The sequence below is a fragment of the Ursus arctos genome, unplaced genomic scaffold (genome assembly GCF_023065955.2).
Source record: "Ursus arctos isolate Adak ecotype North America unplaced genomic scaffold, UrsArc2.0 scaffold_1, whole genome shotgun sequence".
In the NCBI taxonomy this organism is placed as follows: Eukaryota; Metazoa; Chordata; class Mammalia; order Carnivora; family Ursidae; genus Ursus; species Ursus arctos.
Genome location: NW_026622763.1, coordinates 76906777 through 76924521, shown reverse-complemented (window position 1 = coordinate 76924521; position 17745 = coordinate 76906777). Strand labels below are relative to the sequence as shown.

At 40.4% G+C, this 17745-nt stretch overlaps 1 protein-coding gene across 4 annotated transcripts in view; it reads right to left on the bottom strand.

The window, feature by feature from the left end:
* CDK15 (cyclin dependent kinase 15) overlaps window positions 1-17745 on the bottom strand; it is a 76985-nt gene that overhangs the window by 49369 nt on the left and 9871 nt on the right. For 2 of the 4 annotated variants that reach the window (XM_026492164.4, XM_026492165.4), the window contains exons 5-8: window positions 10309-10403; window positions 9488-9550; window positions 3340-3463; window positions 1184-1304 (exon numbers count right to left, since the gene is read on the bottom strand). In XM_026492164.4, the coding sequence (XP_026347949.1) occupies window positions 1184-1304; window positions 3340-3463; window positions 9488-9550; window positions 10309-10403 (403 nt within the window). The remainder of the gene's footprint in view (window positions 1-1183; window positions 1305-3339; window positions 3464-9487; window positions 9551-10308; window positions 10404-17745) is intronic. The other 2 variants (XM_057304057.1, XM_044381272.3) reach the window with 1 other exon arrangement.

Sequence of the window (17745 nt, the reverse complement as noted above, 5' to 3'; positions counted from 1 at the left end):
AAAGTTTGAAAGTGATGAGTAGAAGTTTCCCTCTGCCTGTGAAGCACAACTGGGAAGGAATCATTAAGCGCTGAGAAGGCAGAGCCTGCCGCTGGCCTTTGAAGTGACAGTGCAGAGCCGTGAGAGCTGACAGTTTCCGGAGGATTTTGACTAGCTGGTGATATTTCTAGAAATGGTACTGGGTATTGGGAAATCAACGACTCCAGATACACTGGAGGGATATTTCTGCAACCTTTCTCAATTCTTTGAGAACTCCAAAAGCTTAGTTTAGCCTTTTAGAACACTATTTAATTTTTTTAAAATCTATTACTAATTTTTTTAGAAAACAAGGCCTTTTGTTTATAAAAGGCCTTCTAAGGAATTGAAGGATGTCCATGTATTTTGTTACCTTTGATGGGGTGGCTATGATTGCAAAGTCACCACATATTTCACTGTGGCCCCCGGATAACTGGAGCATTTCTAGAAATAAGATCTGATAACATAACATTGCTGCTTAGGATGATGAGTGATCCCACACTCACTACAGCACCCTATTAATCCAAGAACCTCCCCAGTGATGTGGTTCTACTTGGAAACGCTTATCTGATTCTTATACTTACACTATAGCCCCAATTAACCCCTCATGGAGAGAGTTTTTACCCTCATTTTAAAAATGGAGAAACACAGACACAAAGAGGACACATGCTGTTCAAGATAACATAATCCAGAGTAACTAATTAGAAATAGAGTTGGTGCTAAAATCAGGTTTGCTGAATCATGGTCTGTGTGCTTTTTTCTCTAAGCTCTGAACTGTGCTTGGGCATGTGCGAGCATTAGTGTGAAGACATGTGTATGTGTGTGTGTATCTGTGGTCGGGGAGTGTGTGTGTGTTTCTCTGAGGACAAGGGGGAAAGACGAAGGACTGAAGAGAAGAGCTAAGAGGAGAGGCATGGTAGAAAGAACATTGGATTCAGAATATGCCTTGGGCCAGATCCCTCTGAGGCTCAGTTTCTTTAACCATAAAAACTCTCAAAATGATTGCAAAAGTCAAATGAGATACGTATTTGAAAGCACTTTATGTCTCTGTATATAAATGTGATTGTCATTATTAGCATTATTATTTAAAATGCAATACAGATGATAAAGGAATCCTCATGGGTAAAATGACTCACATTTTCTTCATTTTCTTGGCAGTAGCTCTTACCATATGTCCAGTTCAGAGGAATATTCAGTGGCTCCCAGCAAGGCATCAGGTGGCCGGTACCAGAGGGTCACAACTTCTGAAGAGTATGTCTGGCTGGGAATGGACTTTGCCCGAGCGAGACCTGACCATAGAGGAAAAGCACAGAACTCACTGTCCTAGGACTTTCTGGAGAGCCAGGAAGAGATGCATGCAACCAAGGAGTTAATAACTGGCAGAATAAACAGCATTTAAAAATAATACACAAACTTTGGGTGCTTTTAATAGAGTCACTCAACTATCTTGACCCTCATGGACCTCTTTATCAAGTGAATTTCTCAAATTTTGGCTTACTTTGCAGCTGGATATGGCCTTCCTGGCAGCTAAGTATAGTGAGACCAACTTCTTCCCTATATGCTATAAACAGAACCCATGTGTGAGCGTCCAGATCATGCCATTTTGGAGGGATTAAACATTCTTCCCTTTTCCTCTTCCTCCACGCTATAATGAGAAGGCAGTGGCAGTCATCTTTAAATATGTAACTGGGGCAATATCCTAAGGATGGTGGGGCCTCATGACAGAAGGGACATGGGTCAAGACACCACGGGGCCACCATACAAGCTCTGACTACTTAGACTGTTGTATAAGAGAAAGTTAAGCTTCTAACATGTTTACAACCTCTGTAATTTGGGGTCTCTATCATAACAACAGAATTCAATTCACAACTAATACGGTTGCCCTCCATTTTTGTAGTCCAGGAATCCCTAGTTTAGTAAAATACGGGGTGGGTACTGCTAATCCAAATTAATTAGTTTGGAAGGACCTTGGACACATCACTCTCAAGTTTTCTTTTGCAATATCAGAGTACTTTTTTTTTTTTTTTAAAGAGGTGGGGAGGGACAGAGGGAAAGGGAGAAAGAGAATCTTTTTTTTTTTTTTTAAAGATTTTATTTATTTATTTGACAGAGAGAGAGACAGCCAGTGAGACAGAGAACACAAGCCGGGGGAGTACGAGGGGGAGAAGCAGGCTCCCAGTGGAGGAGCCTGATGTGGGGCTCAATCCCAGAACGCCAGGATCATGCCCTGAGCTGGAGGCAGATGCTTAACGACTGAACCACCCAGGCACCCCGAGAAAGAGAATCTTAAGCAGGCTCCATGCCCAGCATGGAGACCAACATGGGGCTTGATCTCCTGACCCTGAGATCATGACCTGAGCTGAAATCAAGAGTCGGACACTTAACTGACTGAGCCACCCAGGAGCCCCTATTAGTATTTTTGTCAGTTAGCTACTTATCTCACAGAATCACATGATCTAGAGCTGGGGAAAAACCTTAGTAGATGAGTTCTCTGTTGTGGGGAATTGATAAATGAATATCTGTCAAATGCTTGCTTGTCCAGATGAAAGCTACGTCAGAATAAAGTACTGCAACTATCGTGCAACCATTTGATACTGCCAAACAGAGAAGAGTGGTTCCTCAACTCCAGTTTTTCAACAAATATTACTGAGCACCGACTGTGGTGTCTGGCACTAGGGATACAATGATAAGCAAAATGGACTCTGGCTGCCTTCATAATACTTACAGACTAGTGGAAGAGAAAATCATCATGCAAATATACATGTGTATAAAATTATAAACTGTGATAAGTGCTAAAATGGAAAGATACAGTGATACCCCAAGGAAATCCACGTCACTTCGATGGGAATAAAAAACCTCAGGTACTCATAGAAAGACAGCTCTGTTGATAGGTGAGCAGGAGCAAGTGCCCTGGGGCCTCTATTCCCGCAGGAGTCTATCCTATAATCTGGGGTTTACCTCTTAATCCTGTCGTCATGCGATAAGCTGGATCTAACCTGACAGAACTTTTCTATCATGTAGGAAGAGGAAAACCTTCTAGGTACAGTTCGCTCTACACATGTCTCTGTATAAAAAATGGCAATGGGGCAGTAGAGGTGCCCGTTTTGGATCTGATTAGACTGGGGTTTGATGGAATTCTAGACGCTACCAGTCTTGCCCTGTTTTTTGCCTCACACTTCCCATAAGGTAGTTTGACATCCTCACAAAGCATCACGTTCCATGGGCCTCCACTTTTCAAAGGCCAGGCCTAGTCAATGCTTTAAACATGTGTGCACAAAAGCATCATTGTTCGAAGCCCAGAAAGAGACTCGAGGGGAGACTTACCAAAATCAGCCAGTTTGAGCTCTCCCAGGTGACTGATGAGTAAGTTCTGAGGTTTCAGGTCCCTGTGAAGAACGTGTTGGTGGTGGATGTACGCCAGGCCCCGCAAAAGTTGAAACATGAAAAGCTGGAAGGAATGAACACCTTATCTAAGCAGATTTGAGCCACTATGTGTTGATTTCTCCTCTAAATCAAAAACAGTCATCTGAAAGAATATAGTAAAAGTGTCTCTTCAGAGACCAAAAAAAAAAAAAAAAAAAGAAAAAAGAAAAAGAAAGAAATGAAGATTTTACATTCAGCGAGAGAAAAAAAAAAAGACAAGGAAAGTCAAGTAAGTAGACCATGTCCTAAACAAAGGGATTCTGCCTTTTCCTGACATCTCATTTCTTTGATACTGGAGGAATTACCCTTCCTTAAAAATCTAAAGGGAAACTTTGATGTTTCCTTTGGAACACTAGTTATTGATTTAGATGAGAAAGGTTTAATTTTTTTTCCCACCAATGAACTTGGCGTATAAGATCAAAGTTGACCTGGAAATGATATTCTAAGGTTTACAACTGCTTGAGTTTTCCAGGCTCTCTGATATGAAACCCTTTTAAAAACATAACACAAGGAGACCAGACTAGGAAATATATCTTTAGATGGTAGTAGGAAATAAAGGAACCATTATCTTTTTAAAACTATTTTTAAAGTCTAAAGTTGAAAGTTGAAAACAAGCTATAATACAGCCATTTGATTAAGAGGGAAGAGAGACCCCCCCCAAAAAAAAGAGACAAAAAAAAAAAAAAAACCTTAAGAGAATAAGGAATAAATAGTAGAAAGAAAAAAGAAGAGGGAAAAATACATTCTGGGCCCAAATGTTTAAATGTCACATGTGGTAAATAAGGTATAGAAAACCGAAGACATTACTAGGTTCTCACCAATGTAGAGACTGAAGGAAAAAAAGAATGCTTAGGATTCCAGTGTCTTTTGGTCTTTTCCAGTGCCACTGGCAATTGAGAATTGAAACAGCAACGTTAGTGTTTACAAAGACCTCTGCCAACTGAGAACATGTTCCGGCAGTTTGGAAGAGAAAATCCCAGCCCCAGCATTCCTGGAGACACAGACAAAGTAGCCGATTCTGAGCTGTGCAAACAGATCCACTTTTCTAGGATGGGATCCTGGAAATTAGGAACTTCAGAGACACTGGGACCTGAACTGGCCTAACAATGACTAGGAGACATTGGAGCCAAGCTGAGGGGCAGCATGGTCTGACCGGGGCAGGCGCCTGGGGGCCGTTACTTCCATGCAGATCCCACATCGGGCTCACAAGCCATTTAAGAATATGGAAGATTTCTTGAGACGCCCATTTCAAATGTTCACTGGTTCTGTGACTTTCCCTAGTACTTTCCCTTCTTGGTGTTTTGCATACGCACACTGTCCATTTTACCATTCATCAAACCACTAAGCTACCAAAATATGAAATTCCTATACCAATATTTAAACCTTCCAATCAGCTATAAATATAAATGTTTCTGGAAAAGACAATACGAAGAACCACCTAAAATTGCAGGAAAAAGAGAAGATGCTAACTTATGTGCTTACAGATATGTTTTTCAATGTGAAAATGCTGAGGAAGGAGGGAGCATGAGACAATTGAGGGACAGAGACAGAAGGGAGGAAGGGAAACAACATTTACTGAACACCTAGCACCTTTTAGAATCCTCAAAGTAATCCCGTGACGTATGATAGGCTTGTCCTCGATTTGCAGATAAGAAAAATAGGGCTCAGGGAAACTTTAAAAACATGTCAAGAAACAGTCAGGGCCAAAACTCAAACTCACACCTGCCTCACTCCTCTCCACCATTCTGAGAAACCAGAGAAAAGGAAATTAAAACATGACAGGGAAAGGGAGCATCAGCTGGCTGAGTCAGAGCCAGAGCCAGAGCCAGCCTGAAATGCCTTTCATGTTGGAGTACAGACTGCTCTCACTAATGAGTCACCGCCGCCTCCCACCTCCTCGCTCTTCGGGCCCTACCCTGGCTCCACGTGTATGTCCACCAGCGTTCATAAATGGTCATGCACTGCAGTATTAATGTACGGTATGTTATAGCCACACTTCTTTTCTTTTTTAAAGATTTTATTTATTTATTTGACAGAGATAGAGACAGCCAGCGAGAGAGGGAACACAAGCAGGGGGAGTGGGAGAGGAAGAAGCAGGCTCACAGCGGAGGAGCCTGATGTGGGGCTCGATCCCATCACGCCGGGATCACGCCCTGAGCCGAAAGCAGACGCTCAACCGCTGTGCCACCAAGGCGCCCCTATAGCCACACTTCTTAAAACTGCAGTCTGTCCTGATTAACCTCACCACCCACTCACTCTTGAATCCTTTGCAACCTAGATTCTTCCATCACACTGGCCCAAACTTCACCGATAACACAACCCAATCCAATGGTGTTTTCTCAGTCAACATCAAGCCAGGTAGTGGGTGATTCTTTCCAGAAAGGCTTCCCATACCCCAGGGGTTAGTCCTGTTTTCAACACAGTGAGGCTCTTGGGAACAAAATCACTTCACTGGGCTAGTGCCATCTAGGCCAGAGTGAGCATTTTCACTGCTGCCTCTGCTGTGGGGATCTCATCCCTATCCCCACTTGCTTTGATTGGAAAACTTTTTCATTTGTGCTTCCACATACCCCTAATAAATCCCCCTATTAATTAGTGTAGCCCTCACAGATCCACAAAGTAGTCAAGTATGATTGCAGTCAAGTATGGTTTTCAACTATATTCCTGGTGCTAGTGACCCTCTCGACCACGGCCTTCACTGAAACTGTCTCTTTCCTTGATTTCCATGAGTGTGTTTTCTGGATCTTCTGCAATCTGAAAAGCTGCTTCCTTTTGTCTCTTGTTGTCCTGTTCCTCTTTTAGCCCCTAAAGGCAAAAGTTCTGTAATCAGTTCTTTTATCTCTGTGCATTGCTCTTTTGGTTATCTACTCTCTTGTCATGAACTACAAACTCCATGTGCCGATTACCCCTAAGTCTACATCTCCAGCATATATCTTCCTCCTGGGCACTAATCTCTCTCATTGTCTGCTGCTCACTTCCCTATGGATTTCCACCTCAACTAGAAGCTCACCATGTCTAAAACAGCACTCTTCCTCCTCCTCTGCAAATCAACTTCTTCTATTTCTGTTAATAGTGCTATAATTCTTCTGGTCAATCAAGGAGATTATGTTAGAAATCCAGAAGGTGAGACCTCACCCTCGACTTCCTGAATCAGATGCCCAGGTCACTCGTCCACTCATTGAAGTTTGAGAAGCCCTGGGCTAGCCCACATCAATAAAGTCCTAACTGGAATCCCTACTCTTTAATCCATCCCACAGACCACAGTTACATAAATTTCCTTCTGATCATGTCATTCTCTCTCAACTCAAACCCCTTTAATGACCCTACTGTCTAAGAAATATAGTCCACATCTTAGAAAATAAGGCTCTCAGCCACCTACCCAATCTATTCTTCCAGACTGACGTACCCCCATCTCACTAATATATTCTCTATTTCAGGCCAACAGGACCAGAGATGCAGTATTGGCACTAGTGTAAAAGGATCTTAACCACGAATCAAGGTTAGCAATGGCAAGAGCTGGTTCTATAACCTCAGGCAAAATACTTGTCTTCTCAAACCTTGGACTCCAATTCTGCAAATAAGGAAGTTAGACCAGCCCAATGTTGTTAAGGCTTTTTTTTTTTCCCCTGCTGCAGCTTACAGTAAGAAATACATATGTATCCAGTATTCATACATAAGTACAAGTACAGTTTCAACTAGAAAAGTTGCACAAAATAATGCTAATTCTTACTAAGTGTAATGTACTCTAATATTTTCCATTCTTTTCTCATCTATTCCATCTCATTTTTTAAAATGCTAGTTGCTAATTGCCAAATTGATTTCATAACCCATGAATGGGTCAGAACGTGAAGACTGAAAAACACTGTGGTTCCTCCAACCCTAATGGTCCATGACTCTGGGGTCCTCTTCCTTCAACACATCCCATACTTCTCTGCTCTTTGCTAAAAACATTCCTTCCTCCTGTGACATCTTCCCCTATTCCAGCCTCTTGAAATGCAATACATCTTTTAACGTCTGGCTTAATAAAATCTCTTAAAATGAGAAGATGACCTTTACTTTTTCGCACATCTACACTAGGTCTTATTTTTCACTTGGTGTTATTCACAAATGTCCTCTAATAGTATTGGTGCATATTTCTTATCTCTTGTTTTTGGTTGTAAGGCCCATGAGGGTAGGAATCATGTCTTCTATGTCGTTTTATCCTTCTAAGCCTTTCGCACAGTGCCTGGTATGAGAGTCACTCAAGCCTGAAAATGTTCTATCTTTCTTGGTTATTCTTTCTCCAAGCGTTCATCAACTTAATCAATACATCTAGTTCCTTGACTCTTCTGCCCTCTCCTGAGCTATCAGCAACCTGCCTATCTTCACTTCCTTCCTTCGGATTAGACTCAGTTTAGAAGCCTGACCATCACTTTAACCTCTCTCTTAACAACCTCTTCAATTCTCTTGCCCAACTGTCTTTTTCTTTCACATGTCTGGCAAAATCCCAACTCTGAATCAATCCAACTGTCTCCTTTTTCTGTTCCTCTATCTGAATTGCTCAGCACTGCCATTACAAAGGAAATCCCATGATTAGGCAGATAATTTAATGGTTCTCATTCTCACCAAGAGTCCTCAACACAATACTAGATATTCTCTCTTGGTTTGCCTACTTAGGTCTCTATCCTATCTCCACTGGCTATTTTAAAATGTTTTCACTCTCCTCAACCCCCAAACCTTCTTTCCCCCTTGCTTCCAAGACTGGATTAGGTCCCCTTACTATGAGTTCTCATGGTATTTCTAGTTAACATGGCCATAGTCCCTGTCAATTTGCTTCTTACTACCCATTTAAGTCTGTGTATCTTACTGGGCTTTAAGTTTATTGAAAACAAGAAACACAACTTATTCATTACTGAAACCTCAGAACGTAATATAATACCAAGTACTCAATCATTCTTGAATGAATAAATGAATAAAAGAATATAAATGTTAATTAAATGAATGAGTACATCATATAGAAATTTCATATAGGTTATATCAAGGACCAATCAATTAATTAATGCCAATAAAAACCTTAGGGAATGAGGGGCGCCTGGGTGGCACAGCGGTTAAGTGTCTGCCTTCTGCTCAGGGTGTGATCCTGGTGTTATGGGATCGAGCCCCACATCAGGCTCCTCTGCTATGAGCCTGCTTCTTCCTCTCCCACTCCCCCTGCTTGTGTTCCCTCTCTTGCTAGCTGTCTCTCTGTCAAATAAATAAATAAAATCTTAAAAAAAAAAAAACCTTAGGGGATGAAAAGTATGAAATGAAAATGGCTTCTAAAATTTACAGCAAACATAGAATTACAGAGAGTTAAGAGTTTGTTATTATTTCTATTCCAGTGACTAGGAAATGGAACTTGGTCCCATTTATAACAGGATCTGATAGAACAAGCAAACAGGTGACTAATTTCAACCTAACAAAGGTAGTTTGTTTGCTGATTCTGGTGGGGAACTGTAAGTACAACACAGACTTTATCACAGACCACAGTAGTCTGCCATGTACCTATTTTATGATGGCTTAGCTTCACTTCTTTCCTTTGAATGCGATTCTTTTTAATTGGTTTGTACTTCTGAAGACACATTTGCCCGATTGCAATGACTGACAAGTTTAGGCCACCTGGAAAATGGCTAGACATTGCTCTATATCTTGAGGGTGAACTTTTTTTTCTTTTTAAGATTTTATTTACTGCTTTTGAGAGAGAGAGTACTCACACATGGGGGGGGGGCTGGGCAGAGCAGAGGGAGAGAATCTCAAGCAGACTCCCCGCTGAGCCCAGAGCCTGACAGGGGGCTCAATCCCCACAAACGTGAGACCATGGCCTGAGCGGAAATCAAGAGTTGGACACTTAACTGACAGAGCCACCCAGGCACCCCAAGGGGGAACTTTTAAAAAAAACTTTTCTCCAGAATATCAATGCTATGCATCTTCTATTTAGTATCATGGGACTTTGCTTTGCCATGACAGTCCATTTCAAAATTTGTCTGCTGAGGGCAAGCTGGAGAGGAGCCCTGACTCTCAAAGTACTCACCCTGACATTGTGCGGACGAAGCCCTCCTGGGTGCTGAGACATGTACTGGGCCAGGTCTGTGTGCTGCACCGAATGGTGGAGAGAATGACATTAGCGGGTCTTGAACAGTGCCCTAAAGCAGACCCCAGACGTGACTGTCAGAGGTATTACAAACTTCAGAATTTTTGAGAATAAGGTACAGAAGATACATAACCAGATTTCCTGAGACCTCCCTATTAAGGTTGAGCGCAGTGTGTCTTTCTAAATGGCTGTCCTAAGAAGGAAGCTTGTTTCTCACCATCACAAAAAGGTGCTCATTTTAAATGGCTGCCACTGAACACAGTGATACAGGCATTTTTCACTCTCCTTGGAGGCAAGTCAAGTACACATGCCTTAGGATTTCTTTCTGCTAATATTTTGAATGACTTTTTTTCCTTTCAAAAATATGAGAGTGAGTTATTATTTAGTAAACTTGTATACAATTTTTAAAAACCTTGTGATTTATGTCTTTATTGTCAATGAAAAAATGTTGGGTTCTGCTCAGATGGTGATTAAAAATAGATAAAAAAATAAGTACAGAAGTTTTATTTAGGAGGCAAACTCAATGTGCTTATTTATTATTGCCGGTAAGGGGGGGAAAAGACAGCAAATACAGTGGGTAAAGAAGCAGGACCAAAGAAGGAGTGTAAGAACAATAGGCTCTAGTAATCATAATAATGAAAATTTCCATGACACTTTCCACATTGTAATGAAAGTTTTATCATGCCATAAAATATTAACAGATTCATTATACAAGCACCAGGCTTTTCCCTTATGCTTTATAAAATGCTGGGGCAACTCACCATGTATTCAAAAACGAATGTCAGAGTCTCTTTGGTGTGGATTATGTCATGCAGGAGCACAATATTGGCATGTTTCAAACCCTTCAAGAGAGAAGCTAGAAAAATTAAATAAGATGTTAATTCAATCATTGATAATGAAAGTACTGCTTTAAAGATATCAAGCAGTATTTACTTTTTAAACACTTCAAATCAATCGTTCTGGTTTTTTGTTGTTGGGAAAAAACTCTCATGAAATAATATTTGAAATTACAAAGGACCTTCATTATTTGTCAAATGGCAAGTCATTGCATTTACATAACTTATTTTTCTTACAGGCTAGAGCAGTTGCAAAAAAAATATGTTTCCATTTATCTAATCAATTTCATCAAAGCACTCAGAGCACTTTGCAAGTGCTTCCCTCTGGGAATCTTATCTCCGCTTCAGAGTTACAGGAGAGAAGGCCTGGAGAGATAAAGGCCATTGGAGGAGCAGGAAATGGAGTGTTCTGCCCTCTAGAGTAGGACTTTGCAATATGTGACCATTCTCTAAAATTCAAAGTGTCACAGAGGGTCAGCAGGGCTGGTGGATGTGATTAGTGGAAGGCGGGGGATAAGAGTATGGGATGAAGAATTGTTGAAACATGATAGAGAGTGGAGAGGATTTCTTAAAGGGAGAGTTGCAAATCTCTATGGAAAGGAGAAAATGCAAACTTGAAAAGAGGACAGAGCCAAACTTGGGGAGCCCAGGGAAGTGTGAGTGGGGCGGTCTGAGAACTGTCTCATCTTTAATAACAGATTATTATTAGGTCACTAAAGGCAGCTTTAAAAGGGAGACGTCACCACAAAAGCCCAGTGAGTGGCTGGGAAGGAGTCTGAGAGGCTGTTGTTGGGGGCTTCAGAGATAGGATGCCCTCGCTTCACAAGGGTGGAGACTAGAAAAGGCATAAAAGGAGATGATGAGTCTCAGCTCAGGACATCCGTGCATGAGTAAATGGTGTCCTTAAGACTTACAGGAAAGGGAAAGTTAAGTATAAGCCTCCAATCCATGTTCTGCAGGGCACGCTTGCATGTCAAGAATCTCTTACACCAACTCTTTCCCAGAATTCCATAAGATCAAAACCAAACTCAAATACCACCCTCAAGGTTTGGAACAAATTACTTCTTTCAGGAATCTTATTACCCTGTTGTGAGGGTCCTCTGTTGTTTTGCCCTCTTGATCACCATTTTCCTTTCTAGTGGGGACACCTCCATTTTCCTCTGGGGAACCAACCCTCTACCCACCCAGTCCATGCTATTCCGGTGGGGCTGACCCCACCCTTACTCAAGACTGAGTGTGTCACTCAGGCCTGGCCAGTCAGAGCACAGCACTCTCTAGGTACCGCAATAGGGTTTAGAGACCAGGCACAAAACTGTATTTTGTTGGTGTCGTCCAGAAAGAAGTACTTTCTTTTCCACTGTGAAAAGAAGATTGAGCTTGTTGGATTTCACTAGGAGCTGCTCTGGCCAGATTACCAACACCTGGTGACAGCCTGTCTGGGACTGAAACTAAGGCAGAGAAAAACAGTGCTGAGGATGGAGAGGCCTGGATTCCTGGTGACATCATCTACGCCCTGCTAGCCCATAGTTATCAGAACTATCAGCCAGTGAATTTCCTTCTTTATTTAACATCAATATGAGCTGGGAACCTCGAAACTTCAAAGGAGCCCTATTATACCCGCTAACCCTACTTTGCTCTAATGACTAATACTCTAACTTTACTTTTTGCCCCCTGAATCCTTATGAGCTAAATTTATTATTCCACTTTTACAAATATGTTGCTTTGTCAATGTAGTGAACAGTTTGACAGGCATCTGTTTAATGTCCCTGGCCCCAGACTGAAGGCTACATGGGAACAGAGGGAGGAACGTTCCCTCTCTTATGGATGCGGCCGCACCACCTAGTACAGCACTCAGCCAAGAGTAAGCACTTAATTTGTCAAATATATTTATTGAGTGTCTTCACAGAGAACCGATTGTGGAGCCAGAGACCCTAATGTGAATCCCGGCCCTGTCACCTTCTATCTGAATGAGCTCAGGAGAGTATCTCAACCCCAGTCTCAATTCACTCCTACTGAAAAAGAGATAAGGCCTTTTCTGACTTGACTTCACAGCGTTGACATGAGGATGGAATCAGATGTTATGCATGGAACCCTTGGAAAATGGAAAGCATCACGCGGTTGCAAATTAGAATTAATACCCCAGCCATCAGCTTCTTGCCCTTCCCTTTTACCTTGAACTCCACTAAACCCTAATTCCCAGGTTAATATCTTTAAATTTTGTTTATGTTATGTTCCTCCTAGAGTTTTCCATATTTACAACAATGACCTCTGACCATCAGTTGAGAATGCTGTGTTTGTGTATATTTTTATTTATGAATTATATTCATTTTCTCTCCCTATACAAAGACACACAGACACACACTGACACACACACACACACACACACACACACGCATTGTAAAGCACACACCAAAACTAGATTCTAAAGGATATGGTAAAGCTGTAATCGCTAGGAATAATATTAAGATATTTTTAATATAATTTTATTCTTACTTAAATTTGATATTACTAAAACTCATGATGCTCAGTTTTTTTTTTTCTTTTAAAGATTCATTTATTTGAGAGAGAGAGAGTGGGGGGAAGGAGGGACAGAAGGAGAAGGAGAGAGAGAGAATCTCAAACAGACTCCCTGCTGAGCACGTAGCCCAAAGTGGGGCTTAGTCTCACCACCCTGAGATCCCCATGACCTGAGCCAAAACCAAGAGTCAGACACTTAACTGACTGAGCCACCCAGGTGCCCCTTGTGATGCTTATTTTTAAAATCATGGTGGCATGTTTTCTTAATCATGATGGCTTCATACTGTTATTTGCTAAAAAGCTCAAGGAACAATATCTACTTAGGATGAGGCTCACTGCTAACAGTGGGTATAAATATTTTATTTAGTTTTCTTGGTAATTTCTATTTTATAGGGGTAGGAAAAGTGTCAGTTTTATCATTTCTCTATTGTGCACTTTTTATATTATTAGTCTCATCTTCAATTCACAATTTCTTTGAGAAATCTTTTTAAACTCCTCTCAGCTCTTTTTCTCACACCCTTATCCAATTCAGCAGATTTGTTGGCAATATGAAAACATGCCCAGAATCCCTCCCTTCTTGCCATCTCTCTGCTACCATCCCAGGCCAAGCCATCATCCTATCTTGACTGAATTCGTGCCCATCCCTTCCAGCTAGTCTCTCCCTGCATCCTCCCTCCCTTTCTGCAGTCTGTTGTGCACAGAACAGCCAGCCGCTGCCATCCTCCTCAGATGGAAGTCTTTCTTGCTTCCAAACTCTCCAGTGGATCTTACTCAGGGTAAGATCCAAAGGACTCACACTGGCCTGTCCAGCCCGCATTACCTCCTTGCGCTCATAAACTCACACTCCTATCCTTGCTCACTTGTCTCTAGCACGCTGGCCTCTTAGCTGTTCCTTGGACACTTCCAACACATTTGCTCCCTGAGTCTTACACTTGTCCTTGTCTCTGCCTATAACCCTCATATCTCATTCCCTGCATGTTTTCTCCCTCGCTTCCTATAGGTCTCTATTCAAACCATACACGTAAAGTCTGGGCTTCCATGACCCTTCTCAATGAAATAGCAGCCTCCCCACCCCTGACCTACGCTAATGATCCTCTGTCTCTGTGCCCTGTTCTTATTCTTCTCCATAGCACTTACCACTTATTACCCCTAACCTATTATATATTTGTTAGTATTCTCTCTCCACCCTTAAGCAGAGACTTCTGTCTTTTTTGCTTATTGCTGTATCTCTAGTGATACAGAATATCATATGGTGTCACTAACCACCTAATATCATTTCTATAACTATAATTGGTTCGCAGAGGGTGTTTCTGTGAGAAATGCTTTCTTTTCGTTGTCTTCCTCATTACGTTATAAATGTTGTGAGTGTTATTGCCATATCTACGACTGCTTTTTTAACACTCCAGAACTACCGAAATACTTATATGCACACTGTGACTTTTGGTGAACAAGAATAGGCAATTTACATGAAAGAGTAGATGAGGTTTAAAGCATTTATCTCATGGTATTGGATATTGTCAGGTCCATCTACCAAAGGGATCTAAAATGCTTTCAGCCTCAGATGTGTGGGTCTCAACCCGAAGACGAAAAGGTCTTTCTTCTCATTTCAAGGCTGCCTCATAAACTTCACAGTAGGATACGGTGTGTTCTGCAGACTAACAAACTGAAGGATACAAAAGCTGAGAAGGGGAAAGATCCTAAAATCAGAGCATTCTGATTCCTGTAAAATTATTGTTTTTATAATTCACATATTCTAAGTATACCTGTTTTTGTTTTCTTTTCAAAGAAAAGACACACAGATAAACTGGGGAGTCTTTAAAGATCCAGACAAGTAGAATCACAATGGAATTTCTTTGAGTGCTTCCAAACTACTTTTGGTGATCATGGCGATGATGATGATGATGATAGCTCATTGAGCATTGACCACATGCCAGGCATTGCTGTAGAAATTCTGCATATATTACCTTGGTATGAGAACAGTCAGAAAGCCAAAGAGTAAATCTGAACAAAACAACTTAATCCCAAAGATCAGATCACAACTGAACATTATTCAGCTCATTTTAAAAATGCAAAGTATTCTTTCTTCATTTTAAATGTCCAAACGTAGTAGGACCAACTGGTTGAACATTAAATGGCACTTAATTTGATTCTCATATATGTAAGATATTTAATAATTTTAAAAATTATTTTCATCTTGCAATGATATGAGAATATTTAGTTTCCTGGTTTCGTTAAATTTTATTGGGGTTTGTGGGTTAGTGAAGTTTTAGGAAAATTGATGCTTTCCAAGTGCAATGGGTCATGATGTTTTAATGTTACTCTACTGTGTCTGCTTTAGTGTATGTAAAATATGATGGTGACAGGGAAGAACAAGGCTTGCTCCCAAAGTCCTACGGCCCAGCTCTATGTAGTGAATGGCTGGCTGACTGTAAGCTTTTGAAAGTCTGGACTGTCCTTGTCCCTATCTTTGTATCTCTAGCATCTAGCATAGGCCTGGCATGTGTTGCTCAATAAGAGCTTGTGAATTAGTGAAGACCAAATGGTTGTAATTGAGTTTGTGTAGGAGTTAATAATGGAGTCAATTTCCACCCCCAACCTCCACTGGGCATTGAATTAAAAAGAGTTTGTGGTTCCTGATGTTACATTTCTTTTGGCCTGGGTGTCACAAATCAAGTAAATGAGTCAAGTTATTCATTCCAAGAAAAGAAATCTAGATTATGTTAAATGTTAAGACAGACAAACGTTAGATAAGTAGTCATCTGATTTCTTTGCAATTGTAATCTGATCCCATATCGTCATCCCGACATCATTTTGTTTTATAAAAATCTATGCTTATGAAAATGTGCTGGTCTGTGATGTGATTTGATTGCATTCTATGGAGGACTTCTTGTCAACCAGGCCTCCCGCAGTCTATTTGTAGTAACAGGCAAGTCAGCGGTTCTTATCGTATCCTCTACCTCATTGTATGACCTTGGGATGGTTCCTTAGTCTATTTTTGGCTCAGTTTTCTCATATATGGACTGGGAATAATTACTTTGTAATGTTTTCTATTAGAGAATGATCTTAAAAGGTCCTCAGCTAAAACTGTTTCTAATTTAAACACTGCAGTTATTGGTGCTATAAAGTACATGATAGAATCAGAATTGACAAACATACAATATTATTCTCTTTAAAATATTTCTTCTGCATTTTGCTTAACATTTATACAAAATGTATCATAAAAACAGATTTCTATTTTTATTTTTGCTAAAGGAGAAATGCTTGAGTTATGGATTTCTAAATTTATCATAATAAAGTAGGATGAGAACAGAATGGATTCTAATACCTAACTATTCTGATTACTAGTTCTGAGGCTTCAGACAAGTTACTTAACCTCTTTGAGACTTTGATCCCTTCATCTGCACAACAAAAATAACATGCTTTACCTCCTAGAGTTGATGTAAATATTTAAAAAAAGATAATGGGGGGGAAGGGGAGAAAAGATTATGTCTTATGCCTAGTCTTCAAAAAAATTTAGTTATATGATTGCTTCCTAAACAAATACTGCTAATGGGCTAAAAGTCTTGGGTTTAAACCAAAAGTTTCTATTTTTTGAAAGATATTTAAAATAATGCACATTATTAAGATATGTAATGATACACAGTTTTGTAAAACTAGGGAATGTATTCTTACATAAAAGCTTAAAATATTCACCTGTTCAAATGAAAGTATATTCTCCTAGCTATAAAAATAAACAGTTAAAATATAATTCTAGAGCCAATTGTGGAAGATTTTTTCATGAAGGCAGCTAATCTTCTTAATTAGCGAAGGAATGAGGGCAGTGAACGTGTCTGTTATGTGCACTGCTATGTATCTGGCATCCATCCAAGTGTGTAGCCATAGTAGGTGCTCAATAAATATTTGTAGAATATCTGTAGAATATTCATAGAGAGTGTATAGAATTTTGAATCAGAGAGATTTGGTTTGAATCATGGCTATCCACTGGAATAATAATAGCATCTATCTCCAAAGGTTGTTAAAAGAATTGAAAGACGTGACACATAAAAAGTATCTGGCACATGTATTATGATATGTGTCCCTTGGTGTTGCTCATACTTTTGCTAATTTCATCATATTACATGTTAAGATCAAATAGTTCTCCAAATGACCAGATTAATGAACCACCATATGTATTCTACTTATATGGAGAGAGACCGTCCATGTAGTAAAATCCTACTCAGTAAATCTTTGGCTGATATCCCATCAGAGCAGCCAAACTGTTCAGGAAAAGTAATTCCTGCTTCAAGGCTTTTCTTAAAAAAAATCTGCATTACTTGTTCAGTTTTTCTGCATGTGGCTTTCGGTTGCCTTTTTAGCTAGTGACCCTGGATTTTAACTAATGAACTCCAGCTGTTCTTATTTTGCCTTCCATCCCTTCTCATTTAACCTCCTGTCTCCCTGGTCTCACATCCTTAAATTCTTACAGGAAAAATGGGACAGTGCCAAAGTTTTCAAATGAGGCCTCATCTCTTCTTGAGGGGAGAGGGCTTCTCTAACAAGGGCTCCCAGCTTTTTCAGTGATGGAAAAAGAAACATTCATTGTTGGAAAATGGATGCCTAACAACCTCCAATGTGTCAAAAATCCTCTTGTGGTTTTTAATATTATACAAGCAAAGCGTTCAGTAAGGTAAGTCCATAAAACAAACCCAGAAAGTCCACAGTCAAATACTAAATGTAATTGCAAACACCTGGGAGGGAGAGGCAATTCCTCAGTAAATATGCAATAAAAGAAACATCTACCATACAGAACAGTACAGATCCAGCTTTTCTGAACCATGCTGAGAGCCATCTGTTAGCAAAACTGGC